The sequence below is a fragment of the Vulpes vulpes genome, chromosome 1, assembly GCF_048418805.1.
Source record: "Vulpes vulpes isolate BD-2025 chromosome 1, VulVul3, whole genome shotgun sequence".
Taxonomy (NCBI): Eukaryota; Metazoa; Chordata; class Mammalia; order Carnivora; family Canidae; genus Vulpes; species Vulpes vulpes.
The window spans coordinates 174,339,830-174,354,850 of record NC_132780.1 but is presented as its reverse complement, the minus strand read 5'-3'; the positions used below and the strand labels follow the sequence as shown (position 1 = coordinate 174,354,850).

Here is a 15,021-nt window from a genome sequence, read left to right as displayed (position 1 = left end):
TCCACATTCACTATCTTTAATTATAGCCAGGTTTTTTTCTTATCGTGTGTAAGAGTTAACCAAATGTTTTTTGAAGTGTTGATAAGACATTGTCTTTTACGTTCCCTGTGTGTTCATTGTAGCAGTGTTCTTCCCATGTATAGTTGATTGGACTATAGGACCTATAAGGTAGTGTGTTAGAATTCTGAGTTACTGGTTCTTTGAAAATCTGGCTTAATGATTGTTTTTTTAATAGGAATATTAAAAGATTTCAGAAAATTACTTATTTTCTGATTGTACCTGGGCCATCCCTTTTTCTAAACTACATTTATCATCTATTGTGATGATAAATTTCTAGTTAAAGAAATAAAGGATTTTGTGGTGAGTGGAACAATACTTGATTTCAAAATACCAGATGTAAGGTGTGGGGACCTAATTATTTTCCCAATTTTTGAAAAAGAATGTTAATTATTGAAATTATGGGGATCCCTGGGTGGTGCAGTGGTTTGGCGCCTGCCTTTGGCCCAGGGCGCAATCCTGGAGACCCGGGATCGAATCCCACATCAGGCTCCCGGTGCATGGAGCCTGCTTCTTCCTCCACCTGTGTCTCTGCCTCTCTCTCTCTCTCTGTGACTATCATAAATAAAAAATAAAAATAAAATGAAATTATGGTTTATATAGTTCATCTTTAAACTAGTTACATTAAATTTTGTGACTCAGATGGTTTCTACATTTTATAATTAAAGATGTCAAAGGTTAATTTCAGCCCAAAGAATGAACCAAAAAGTACAGCTGGGAAGGAGCTTTTTAAAATGGTCCACCAGTTATTTGTTAAATTTACCTTATCTGGCTTACATATTTTAAGGGTAGTTCTAAGTAAACTTAATGTCCTCAGGTTAATTTCTCCTGAATTTTATTTTTCCTTTCCTCACATTGAGACGTTTCACATTTTAAAGTATACCATGAGGAGAAAAACCCAACTGTGCTTTGTTTTGCTTTATATTGCTTGAATTTCTCCATTGGTGTGTATAGCTAAATAAGGTTAAAGACTTTACATTAGAAAAGTGATTCTTGAAAGGTAATAGTGTCTTTAAGAAAAAGAATTCGGGAGTTTAGGTATTTCTTTTTAAATCATGGGTGATGTTTCCTTCCTTTAAATAATGCTTCCTATTTCAGAGCAGGGTACAGTTCTATAGGGAGTGATTCACTGGTAACCTTTGGGTGGTCAAAATTTTAAGTTTCAAGCAGTTCAGGTAAAATTAAGGACTTTTTAGAGTTCTGGAAAGATGCTTTAGAAGTCATTCAGTTTGGGACACTTGGGTGGCTCAGCGGTTGAATGGCTGCCTTTGCCCAGGCGGGATCCCAGAGTCCCAGGATCGAGTCCCACATCGGGCTCCCTGCATGAAGCCTGCTTCTCCCTCTGCCTGTGTCTCTGCCTCTCTTTTTCTGTGTGTCTCATGAATAAATAAATAAAATCTAAAAAAAACGAAACAAAACCATCCAGTTTAATTTATAAAAGAATACGAACATTTTTGCCAGGTAGTGAATAAAGTAGTGGTAAGTTTTAATATGGAAATGTAGAATGATAAGACAACGAGCTGTCTTACCACAATTAGAGAATTTACCTTTGTTTCCTGATCCATTTTACTTGGTATTACATAAAATGTAAGAAGTACGGTTACTTAGTGTCTAAGTGGTGATTTGTGTACTATCAATTTGTGTGTGTGTGTGTGTGTGTGTATTATCATTTTTAAAGGAATCACTAAACCAGCATTTGCAGGACACTTAATTCTTGCTACCAAAATACAATAATTTTGGTATACTTCACTGGAATTTATTTCTAGACTATTTCTAGAATCCTTAAAAAAAAATGCATCATTAGAAGAAGATGGTATATAATTCAAATGTAACATGATTTCGAGTGCCAATAAAAACACATTATGAAATAATGTTTCAGTTTGGGCAGTTGCCTTAACAAATAAAATTGTCCAAATTGTTTTGCTATAGGCTGAAAATAGAGTCTTATTAATATAGTTAAGTTTTTTTAACTATAATGCAGAAAGTTCCATAGATAGCCAAACAGCCATTTTGATTCATCTAGGAACTAATTGTCCTTTTTTACATTTTTTTCTGGGTTTGTGATTTCAGTTCTTATCTGGAGCATGTTTATTTCTTACTGCCTGAAGAATTAGGAGGCTTTGCATTTTGGTGCCTTTTAAAAGATATTTTTAGTGGTGGTGGTGTACATCCACTAGGATGAATTAGATGTATCATCGTTGCTTTTTTTAAAAGGATGCTTTGCTGTGGTAGGATTATGGTGATAACAGAATTGGTAGATTTGCCTTAATATAACAGGAAGAACTAGACTTTTGAGGAAATGAAACATTCTAGAGAAATAAAGGATTCAAATTAATTAGGATGTTTTTTGCTACTTTGTATTTATTGTGGAAATGAGTACCCTTCTCCTAAATGTGTTCCTTAAAGGAACATACTTTGAAAACTTCCTACATGTGGCATATCATGAGAGTCCACTTGAATTACACCTCTATCTATATATAAGGTGAATTTTTATATATAAGATAATGGAATGGTCATTCTAGGTGTAGATAATCATATGTTGAAAAACCTGTTTGGCATTATTTATAGATTAGACAGGATTGAAGCACCGTTTCTTTTTGTTTTCCTGTACTTTGTCCTGAGGAATACCTTAGGTCAAGATAGTTTATATACTGGAGTGCCTGGCTGGCTCAGTTGGTAGAGCATGTATGTGACTCTTGATTTCAGAGTCATGAGTTCAAGCCTCACACATTGAGCATAGAGCTTACTTAAAACCGTTTGTTTTTTTTTTTGGTATGATTCCGTTATAATTTTCCCCCCAGATTAAAAGTTATTGTGGATGGATTTTGGGGCACCTGACTGGCTTAGTTGGTAGAGCACGCGACTTGATCACTAGGTCACAAGTTTGAGCCCCACGTTGGAGGTAGAGTTTACTGAACGTATATGTATGTTGGTGGACTTTATTTATTATTTATTTATTTTTTAAGATTTTATTTATTCATGAGAGACAGAGGGAGAAGCAGGCTCCATGTAGGGAGCCCGATGTGGGACTCGATCCCTGGTCTCCAGGATCAAGCCCTGTGCTGAGGGCGGCGCTAAACTGCTGAGCCACCCCGGCTGCCGGTTAGTGGATTTTAAATTTGTGTTGGAATTACTTGTAAAATGGATTGCTATTAAGAGCTGGAAAAGAGGTATGAAGTTAGAAGCAACTGCAGACTTTTAAAATTAGCTGGTTTTCAGCCAACACTTATTTGCTTGCATTTTGGGAAATAAAAATATTTTTTCCTAAATAATAATCTAGGGGAAGCAAGACCTAAATTTGCAAAATGTGAATTATAGCTACCTATTGAGTGCTTGTTAAGATGCAGGAGCTGTGCTAGGGTGCTACATTATTACCTTTAAATACTACCTCAATCTATTCTTTAAAGTAATTGGGATTATCTTTATTCTGCAGAGAAGTAGGTAGCTTAGGTGACTTACCAGAAGCCCTACAGCTTTAGTTTGATACCAAGTTTGTTTAGTTTGAGTTTTTATCTTTGACATTCAACATAGCAGTTGAAGTCAGCAATACACATTATGTCGTCAGGTAGCCTGATTATTTAAATTATATAGTGGTTTAGATAGTGTTAAAAGGAGCACAGGAAATAATACTGCAAAAATACTTTTGGAATCTATCTTCATTGCTACCACCCTAGTCTTAAGATACCATTCGAAGACTCCTCGCTACTGTTTTCCATTGTCCCTTTAGAGTCTTAACATTCAGTAGCATGGATCAGATCACAACATTCCTGTGTTGAAAAAACTAATGCCTCCAAACAAGGCCCTGTCTTATCTGATCAAATTTTTCCTCCTTTCTTATTCTTTATTACCCTTCCATCCATGCTTTGCTTTTTTTGGTACCCCACAGAAGCTATGGTCATTTCCATTTCAAGGCCACCTTTTGCTATTTTGTTTTCTAACACTCCCCCAGTTACCGTGGCTGCTGTCTTATTCAGGTCTTCTTAGTGGAGGGCCTTTCCTGACTTTGAGCAACTTACCCATCCAGTTGCCCCATGACAGTATCCTAAACACAATAAAATGGCATGTTTAGATATATTTAAAATTATTTCTTGGTTATGTAGATTATTTGCTTATCTTTCCTTCAGGATATAAGCTTTTTCCTGTGTCCCTGACATTTAGAACAGTTACCACTATTTATCCAGTAGGTGCTGGATAAATAACCTACCTGACTGCCTGACTAGTGCCATATTATCTATTATTTATGACTCAAGAATTTATAACTTTCCCACATCAGCTATGGGCTCTTATGGTATTTAAAGATTGTCTACCTTCCATTTGCAATTATTTATTCTGTGGTAGGGATTAGTGTAGACTAATGGGGGGCAGTGTTTTCCCTGTCATCCCCTGGGAGATATTTGGAAGTATATGTAGTATTTGGGTTGTCACAAAGACCAGGAAGAAGGGCAGGCAAGTTGTGTATATCTGTTCGTGTGGTGTGCTATGGAATTGAAGCTCAGCATACGAGTGGTGTGGTGTGCTATGGAATTGCCACTAGCAGCACAGCGCCCATTACAGTCCTAGATAATAGAAATATCCTGTTGAAAATGCTGACAGTGCCTATGTTACAAACATTAGAATAGTTGGTCTCTATTTGCATATTAAAAGTTGACAGTTTTAATAGGCACTGATGGTTTTATTCACCAGAGTGGTTGGTGTATGCTGGTGCAGCATGTGTAAAACCATTTTGATAATGTAGCTGACAGGATAGGTCCACAAGGTATTTAGTAACACGTTAGCAAATAGTGTGTTTAATATGAAAACACTACTTTTACTGTGGATATATAGGGTAGTTTGATTCAGTTCTTGACTTTAGAGTTTATGGGACTTGAGAGGCTGACGGCACTTAAATTGGAAGCAGATGCATTGTTTGGAGGGTTAGGTTGTATTGGGGTTGTTACAGAAGGGTTTGTGATAAAGATCTCAGCAGGACAGTTTAGAAACAGGTGAGGAGTGCCTGGGTGGCTCGGTAGGTTGGGTGTCTGCCTTCAGCTCCCGTCATGATCCCAAGATCCTGTGATGGAGCTCTGTATCATGCTCCCAGTTTACTGGTGGGGTGAGGGAGAAGGGCTGCTTTGTCTCCTTTCCCACCTACTTGTGTGCATACGCTTTCTCTCTCAAAATCTTTTTAAAAAAAAAAAAAGGTGAATGTAGTTGAAGCAGTGTTTTGTTGGAAAAAAAAAAAAAAAGATAAAACTAGTATAAAGTCAGTGCCAGAAAGTAATTGTCATGACTACAGGCTAAGTTGCATGACGCCATTTAAGTTTTTGGTGTTGGTGTGGGTAGCATAATGTAAATAACAGAATAATGAAGGATGTTCGGATGAAGAGAAAAAGACCAGGAGAGTGGCAGCCATAGAAAGGAGAGAGGTTGAAGTCTTTAAAAGGAGAAATGTTAGGTAGTGGTGTGTTAAATGTTCCACTGATTTTTATCAGTGATTTAAATCAGGGATTTAAATCAGGGATTTAAATCGGACTGCTCTCCGAATGTCTGGTGACTTGAATCTGAACGTAGAGATAAATGCCCTGGATGACCAAATCAGGACCTGAAAAGATTTTGATAGCCTGAAACATAGTTAACACCAGCAAGATGGAATTGAGTAAGGACAAAGGTCAAGTCCTATATACAACTAATTTCACAAGCTGTAATGTGAGTCAGCAATGTGTTGTCGTTTCCAAATAAGCTAAGGTAATCATGGACTATGGGTTACAGAAGCATGGTGTTTTAGATGTGGAAGATTAGTAATAGTCTCTAGTTTATTCTAGACTCCTCAATCTCAATCTGTATCTACAGTATTTTGTTATGGATGTCGTCATTTGGTGACACTTTCAGGAGGCAGCTTAGTTGCCCAGGATCAGAGAAGAAATGATTAGCCAGGCATAGAGAATAGTTGAGTCATGAGCATTGTGTTTAAGTATGTGAAGTACTGTCATATAGGGGAGAAAATAGAGTTGTATAATTAGGGAAGTAGATTTTGGCTTCATGTAAAGACAATTTTGGGGACACCTGTTCGGCTCTGTCTGAAGAGCCTGCAACTCTTGATTTCAGGGTTGTGAGTTTTGAGTCTCCCACATTGGGTGTGGAGATGACTTAAATAAACACTTAAAAAGGATCCTCTACCCAAGAAATATTTAAAAATAAAAATAAAGTGGACAGGCTGGGCAGGTAGTGGCTTTGCTGCTATGGGGAAGAGTTAGAACTGACTGAATAACCACTTCTGTGTTAGATTCCAAATCTGAGGTTGCTAAATTTGGGGGGATTTTGGCGACTGACGGGCTATGAGGGAAGAAAAAAGTGACTTGAGATTTTAAGCCTAGTGACAGAAATGTTCCAGACTGTAAAACTCCTTTTGTGGTGTTCTGAAAGACTGAAACTGCATTGATTAATGTTCAGAGTTCATCCTTACTTTGTCACCTTACTGTGGTACTGAGTCTGAAAGCTAGATCTCTGAAATATCTTAACACATCAGTGCCCAGCTTCCTTGAGTTGGAGGGCATCTTTTTTTTTTATTATTATTCATTTTGATACTATGATAGTGTCCTGATGTACTAACTCTTAAGAGTTAGGATTTATCAGCATTACATAAAATATCTGTTAAGGTTCAGAACAGTTTTGTTATGCCCTTTGGCCACTCTACTCGTTACCCACTGCTGGAGTGTGAAATTTATTTGTGAATTTATGGTGATTGGTCTTAAAATTATTAAAAGAGAGAAAAGTTAAACACAAATACACATACAAAAACTGCATGTTTAATCTGTAGATGGGGCACTACTTTAAGAAATGTGTATTTTGGGGTAGTGGGGGCTTTTTTTTTTTTTTTTTTACTTTTTTTCAGTAATCTTTATATCAGACGTAGGGCTCTCAAACCCTTGAATCCCGAGTTCAGGAGTTGAATGCTCTGCCTACTGAGCTAGCCAGATGCCCCTCTGGGTACTACTTTTGCTTTATTTGGACAATATGCCCAGAGGATCTGCTTTGCTTCTTTAATGATTTATTTTGATTGGAGAGAGCCAGTTTACTCTCTGTGGGTTAGCTTTAATTGTTGCATCTTTAAAAAATTTTTAAAATAAATATAGATAAAGTTTATTTGCTAACTCTTCATGTCATTTATACTGTTTAGAGACCACAGCCATCTAAAATAACCTACCTACCCTGCATTGATTAACCGTAGCAGGGCAAGTGATGAAATAGAAGGGAAGAAACTTTTCTTCTGTAAATAATAACGGAAACAGTCATCACTGCTTTGAAGCTGCATTGTTAAATGTTGGAAGTGGTATAACCAAGAATTCTTTTTTTTTTTTTTTTTAATTTATTTACGATAGAGAGAGAGAGAGAGGCAGAGACACAGGCAGAGGGAGAAGCAGGCTCCATGCACCGGGAGCCCGACGTGGGATTTGATCCCGGGTCTCCAGGATTGCGCCCTGAGCCAAAGGCAGGCGCTAAACCGCTGTGCCACCCGGGGATCCCTCGAATTCTAATTTTTCTTATAAAAATTTTTTTTTTTTCAAACTTAGGTATTTTCTTAGGTTTTGCTTCTAGGACTTTTGGAGGAGGAAAGTTATGCCAAGTTCTATCATCTTCAGAATAACTCCTATTTTTTCCTTTAAACACTTTGTATTTTTTTTTAATTTTTTAAATTTTTTTTTTATTATTTATTTATGATAGTCATACAGAGAGAGAGAGAGAGAGGGGCAGAGACATAGGCAGAGGGAGAAGCAGGCTCCATGCACTGGGAGCCCGACGTGGGATTCAATCCCGGGTCTCCAGGATCGCGCCCTGGGCCAAAGGCAGGCGCCGAACTGCTGCGCCACCCAGGGATCCCCTAAACACTTTGTATTTTCTATTTTTCTGATATCTTAGTAGTTTTTGTTAACTCCTAGAGTTAAAAGATTAGATGATCAAATGGAAAGGTATTGCTTTGTCGCTAAAATGGAGTATTTGATGCTAGATTATAAAAATCTAGGCAGTGGGGGTGGCACTTGGGTGGCTAAGTGGTTGGGTGTCGGCTCAGATCATGATCTCGGGGTTCTGGGATCGAGTTCTGTATCAGGTTCTCAATAAGAAGCCTGCTTCTTCTGCCTATGTCTCTGCCTCTCTCTCTGTCTCTCTCATGAATAAATCTTAAAAAAAAAAATCTAGGCAATGTGTGTGTTTTAAAGCAATTTATTGTGTTCTTAAGTTAACTTATTTGTAACTGGGTATTGTAGTCTACTTGCCCCATAAAATGATGGATTCAGCCATAACTCTACTATTTTCAGGTAACCCAGATAGTTCTACTTTTAAGAGGATTTTGGTATTAGTAGAGAATATAAATGCTATGAGAAAACAAGGTGGTGTGTGGTAGAATTTTTTAACCTCAATACTATTGATAGTTTTAAATCAGGTAATTCTTTGTCCTGCTGGGCTATCCTGTGATATAAATAGCTAAGATTATAGTATTGTGGAGAGAAAGTAGTCAGAATTTTAGGATGAACTTAAGTGATATCCAAGTATTTAAACTTTATTTTGGTGATGGGGAGCTATTGAGAGATTGTTTTCAATAGGCAAAAACTGTCTTTTTTGTTTTTTTTTCATTTTTTTTTTAAAGGTCTCTGGCATAACTGTATAGAATATAAATAATCCTGGGATCATGAATCAGTGAGGTAGAAAGTATAAAACTGTTCGAACTGAAGGGAAGAACATTTGAACTTCATGTTAGATTTTCAGTATCTGGAGACGGAGAAAGGGACAGGAAGGAATTGATTTTTTGACTTACTATCTGCTTTCTTGTCTTGTACTGATGAACCTTTTATGCAAGAATGGGAGGAGAGAGAGGTGCCTGGCTTATTAGCTCAGTTGGTGGAGCTACTCTTTATCTCAGGGTTGTGAATTTAAGTCCCACATTTAGTGTAAAACTTAAAAAATGGGAGAGGAATGGTATTACTTTTGCCATAAGTCTGGTCCATAAATTATATGGAAATTTATGTTGATTTTTCTTAGTTTATATAGCCCCACTTGTATGTACACACAACATAGACTTTTTTTTTTTTTTTGAGGCCAGGTGTGGAGGGTTAATCCATAATTACTGCTATTGCTGCTACTATTATTACTAACCTGAAATTTTGAGGTGATTTTAACTGTGATATAAATAATTCACTTTTCCTGATGATTTGAGTACGTTTGAATTTGGTTTGTAAAGAGTACTGATTAGTAGATTTGTCACTTTGACAGTTTGGGTTTTACCTCTTTAATATCTCACCCTTATATTGGATATGGTTGCTTGAAGACTTACTTTTTACTCTAGTTTTATATTTGCTTCTGTACTTGCACCATAGTCAGTCTACTTGTCTTTCTCCAATTTCTTTGTAGACTTGATGAAAATGAGATGGGGAAAAACGTAGGGTTGGATTCAGGAAAATAAGGTTTTCTCCTTTTAGAATCACGCATTTGAAGGTGAAAACCCCTTACTGGAACTTTATACAAGAGTGAAAGGGGGATGGAAAAAAATTTAGGTACTGGTTAGCAGGAAGGCAGAAAGCTTGCTGGTATTTGAATCTGTTTGTCTTGCATGAGGATAACTGGTTGCCAGGATGAATTTAAGTAGAAAATAAGGTGTTGTGGGATCAGCAATTTTGAATTTAAGCTGCTTACAGACCTGGTTCCTCATTTATCAAGTTTGTGTTTCAAGGACTTGACAAATTTTTGCATTAATTTAATTCATAAATTTTTTTTTTAGTGTGTTCTGTTACTATAATCTTCCTATATGTCTCATAATTTTCCTCTTAGAGTACCATATGCTAACTGTATTTTTAAAGGATAAGGAAACCTGATCAACATAGGATTGAAATGAGTTTGTTAGAAATTTGCGCAGATTTTTATAATAAACGTTGATGATAAAATATTGTAAGTATTTTTAAAACATGGTACACTTTTTCCCCTTTTAGTATAATAATCATGAAATTCGTTCTGGAAAACACATTGGTGTCTGCATCTCGGTTGCCAACAATAGGCTTTTTGTGGGCTCTATTCCTAAAAGTAAAACCAAGGAACAGATTCTTGAAGAATTTAGCAAAGTAACAGGTAAGTTGGATTTATGTAGAAGGATTGTGCAACTTCTGATACTGAAGATAATTGCATACTTTATGTGACATTGTTTTAAACACTATATTTATTGACTTGTTTCCTCCAATCATATGAGATAGGTAACTCCCATTTTTCAGATGAGGAAAATAGGTACCCAGGCCTTTGGGAAATAACTTGTCTGAACATTACATAGTTGGTAAGGAATGCTGCTGGGATTTGAACAGTCTGCAGAATCTGTTCATTCCCTGTTTTGGAATCTTTGTGTGTTTTTTATGCATTTTTAGGTGATAGCTTGACATTCTTCGTAGGACTAATTGAGTAATAATTTGACTTTCTAAATTATTTTGGAGCAATACTGCCGAAAGCAGAGATTATATATTGTCAATATGGTGCAATTTCTTTGAACTGTAAAGCATTTTTTATAATAGTTTCCAAGTTGGGCTGTTTTTATTATTAGAAAGTATTTTGTCTGCCTAGAATGTTTAGCAAATTATCAAACTGTTAATCAGTCTCCAGGAACATTCAAAATCTTATTTAATACTAATATATTTCATTTGAAATAGAGCTTTTGATGACTGAGGCCAGAAAAGTATCCTAGAAGAGAATTTTTGTGTTTTCTTGGCATAATAAAAATGTTCAACCATGTCTGACCTATACTGCCATTTTCCTAATAGTTATATAAAAATTTTATGCTTCTGTCAATCAGTGGGGGAATAGTCCTTGGGTCTAATTAAAAATACATTTTCTTTTCATGGGGATTTTTTTTTTTGTGTTGGGGACATGTGTAAAATGTGGATCAGGTAATTTATCTGGACCAGTTTTTTTGAGAGTTGTCTTTAAAGATAAGATACTACTTTTCAGTTTTATATTATAGTATTAGAAAATGCTTAGATCTATTTGTTCTTGCTAACTAATTCCTCTGGAACTGTTGCTTATTTTCAGAGGGTCTCACAGACGTCATTTTATACCACCAACCAGATGACAAGAAAAAAAACAGAGGCTTTTGCTTCCTTGAATATGAAGATCACAAAACAGCTGCCCAGGCAAGGCGTAGGTTAATGAGTGGTAAAGTCAAGGTCTGGGGAAATGTTGGAACTGTTGAATGGGCTGATCCTATAGAAGATCCTGATCCTGAGGTTATGGCAAAGGTAATGGCAGTCAAGTTAATAATTTTTGGTGGGGGTTTGTGGCAGAAGGAGGCTTTAGTGAGGGAAGTAAAAAACTTATAAAATGAATTGTGTACTTTGAAAAGCCATATTTTTGAAAGTGAGAGAAATGTTGTTTATTAAAGCCACGTATCAGAAATAATATCATCTGTATAAGGAGTGAATATAGAAATTTATTCATGGACACTCATAATTTTGTAGCTGTCATACTCATGATGATGAGTGGTTAGCCTATATGCTGTGGAGATGGCTCACTATCATTTTTGTGTGGATTCTAAGAGCAATTTCTTTGGATTTTTGAGAATGGCGCCATTAGCTTACATGGTTTTTGTGTTAAAAGTCCCAACTCCTAAAAATAGTGAACTGTACTGGCCTCAGCAGAGGTGCTGCAGTTACAAGGTTTAGCTATTATTAGGTATCCTGCTTCAGCAGTCAGTTGAGACATCCTATGAGAACAAACATCTCTTGAGTCAACACTTTACTCATTAGTGCAGCTTGTAGTTAAGTTACTCTACCTAAGAATCCCCCTTATTGGTGATAGGCTTGCAGATACAACTTGTTCACTTATCAATAGTGTGAAATGCCAGAATGGTGAATATTACTAAAGGATAGGCTTAAGGACAGAAATACTTAAGTATTCTTTTTTCTTCTGGCCTATTAAGCTCTTTTGGATTATCAGTTTAAGAATTTGGATGTTGATTTCAAGTATTTTAGGAAAAAATGATGCTTCTTAGCAAAAGGTCAACTTTTGTAATTGTACTTTGAGGAGCTTTCTGGATTGAAAGAATTTTTTGTCAGTATTTTGAATACTCCTGTTCTACTTTATATTAACATTCCAAAAGCAGGTTTTGACTACCTGTGTTACATATTAAGTGTTCAATAGGTATCTCAGAGGCATGTTAGAAAAGGACCACCTCAGTTTTAATTGCAAAGTAATTACTAATTTAATAAAAACTAGTTAAACATATGTTTGTTTTGTTTTGAGCCAAGTACAGAGTTCTCATGTAGTGCTTGGCCACACCCATGCACAGCCTTCCCCACTATCAGCATCTGCACCAGAGTGGTGTAGTAGTTCTAGTCAGCTTACATTGACACATTATTATAACTTAAAGTCTGCAGTTTAAGTTAGGATTTACTTTTATTGTACATTTTGTGGGTTTGACTAGTATACAAATGTATGACATAAATTCATTATAATGAATAGTTTTATTGCTCTAAGAATCCTTCCTGATCTGCACAATCACCCTTCCATCCCCTCTAACCTTTGGCAGCTATTTTTTTTGTCTCCATAGCTTTACTTTTTCCCAAATGTCATACAGTGGAAGTCATACAATATATAGCTTTTTAAGATTCTTAAAATATATGCATTTAAGGTTCCTCCTTGTCTTTCCGTGGTTTGATAGCTCATTTCTTTTTAGCACTGAATAAGAATCCATTGTATGTACTATAATTTATCTATTCACCTACTGAAGGACGTTTTGGTTGCTTCCAAGTTTTGACAATTATGAATAAATCTACTATAAACAACCATATGCAGATTTTTATGTGGACAGGTTTTCAACTCATTTGGGTAAATACCAAAAAGTACAGTTGTTGGATTGTATGGTAAAAGTAGGTTTACCTTGTTAGAGACTGCCAAACTGGTCTCCTATGGTGACTATACCATTTAGCATTTCCACTAGCAGTATTTCTGCTCCATATCCTTACCTGCATTGGTAGTGTTAGTGTTAGTTTTTGGCTATTAAAATAGGTGTGTGGTGGCATTTCATTGTTTTAATATTTTATTTTTAAAAATATTTTTTAAAACTAATTTCTGCACCCAGCATGGAGCTTGTATTTATAACCCTAAGATCGAGTCACATGTCCTACTTACTGACTGAGCCATCTAGGCATCTCTCATTGTTTTTATTTGTAATTCCCTGATGACATCATGTCGAGTGTCTCTTCATATGTTATTTGTCTACTTTGGTGTGGTGTCCGTTCAGGTTTTTCACCCATTAGATTGAGTAGTCACACTTCCTAGGTATTTTCAGATGGAGTTGAAAACTTAGTTTATCTTTTATATATTTGATACTCCTTTAATGGGTAGTGACCAAAGTTAATTTTGTAGGGTGGGATGGTGGCATCTTGGAAATTGAACACTTTGGAGAAATATACAGGGAGTTTCTGTTTCTTCTTAATTTTCAGGTAAAAGTGCTGTTTGTACGTAACCTTGCCAATACAGTAACAGAAGAGATTTTAGAAAAAGCATTTAGTCAGTTTGGGAAACTGGAACGAGTGAAGAAACTAAAAGATTATGCTTTCATTCATTTTGATGAGCGAGATGGTGCTGTCAAGGTAAATAAATGGGGGAATTATTATAGGCATCTAAACTAATGATTTTTAGTCATCCTACAATTGGAAAATTCTAAAAACTTGAAGGACACTCAGAGGTCATGTAATCTACTCTAGTTAGCTTGTGGCGGTAGCAAATTGCATTAACTCACTAAACTGATAAACTGAGTCAAAAAGATCATTAGTTGAAGAGCTGGATCTTTAGATAAAATCTAATTGACTATTCTAACTCATCCTTACAACATCAGTGAAATGATTTTTTAACCTTATTTTTTTTAAAAGATTTTATTTATTTATTCATGAGAGACACAGCGAGAGAGAGGCAAAGACATAGGCAGAGGGAGAAGCAGGCTCCATGCAGGGAGCCTGATGTGGGACTCAATCCTGGGACTCCAGGATCATGCCCTGGGCCAAAGGCAGGTGCTAAACTGATGAGCCACCAAGGGATCCCCCTGATTTTTTAACTTTAAATGAAGCATAATTGTTGATAAAGGCATCTTTATGTTGATCAATACCTCCTTTTTTAAGGCTATGGAAGAAATGAATGGCAAAGATTTGGAGGGAGAAAATATTGAAATTGTTTTTGCTAAGCCACCAGATCAGAAAAGGAAAGAAAGAAAAGCTCAGAGGCAAGCAGCAAAGAATCAAATGTAAGTAAAAATTGCATTAATTTAAATGTTGGTAGATTAACTGGTGAAAAATAGGTGTTGCTCAAACCTGTTAAAGACATACATAACATGCCTTTACCTTTTAAAGAAGATCAAAAGCTTTGAAACACTGGAAAATTCCAGGTATCTCAAGAAATGTTTATTGTAGCTGTTGCTATTGACTATACTTAACGTAAATACTTATAATTCTAAATAAATAGTTTTATATAATGTAAATCAGTCTCGGATATTTCTTACCTTATTTTACAGACTGTACTCCTGAATTATGTGTTTTAAATATTAGCGGTCCAGAAGTGTTGATCTGTTATTTGGTTAAAGGGTAGAGAGTTTTTTCCTCAGAGATAGGAGATATACTGAATCTCCAATTTTGATAAACTCTGCTTCCTCTTCATCCGAAGAGGCTTCTCTTTCAATATATAGTACCTTTGGCACCTCAAAGATTCCACTTATGGGTTTTGAGAAATGAAATACCATAGTGTTGAAGAAAACAACTTTAAGTGTGTAATGCATTGCATGTATCAGATCTTTTTAGAATATCTATAAAAGGATATATACTCATTTAGACAGTGAATGAAATTTTTAGTTGGGTAAGAATGCAGTTTGCATTTTTAAAAACAAATTGGTAATTTCTAAGGAGGATAATTGCTGTTTGCAAGAACCAGAATCACTGAACTTAACTATCTCAGGCCAGTTTTCTG

General features: G+C 35.9%; 1 protein-coding gene across 8 annotated transcripts in view; it reads left to right on the top strand.

Annotated features, from left to right (window-relative positions):
* SYNCRIP (synaptotagmin binding cytoplasmic RNA interacting protein) overlaps window positions 1-15,021 on the top strand; it is a 31,869-nt gene that overhangs the window by 7,047 nt on the left and 9,801 nt on the right. For all 8 annotated transcript variants that reach the window (XM_072736768.1, XM_072736782.1, XM_026007454.2 and 5 more), the window contains 4 exons: window positions 10,017-10,152; window positions 11,098-11,303; window positions 13,509-13,658; window positions 14,184-14,305. In XM_072736768.1, coding sequence (XP_072592869.1) covers window positions 10,017-10,152; window positions 11,098-11,303; window positions 13,509-13,658; window positions 14,184-14,305 — 614 coding nt within the window. The remainder of the gene's footprint in view (window positions 1-10,016; window positions 10,153-11,097; window positions 11,304-13,508; window positions 13,659-14,183; window positions 14,306-15,021) is intronic.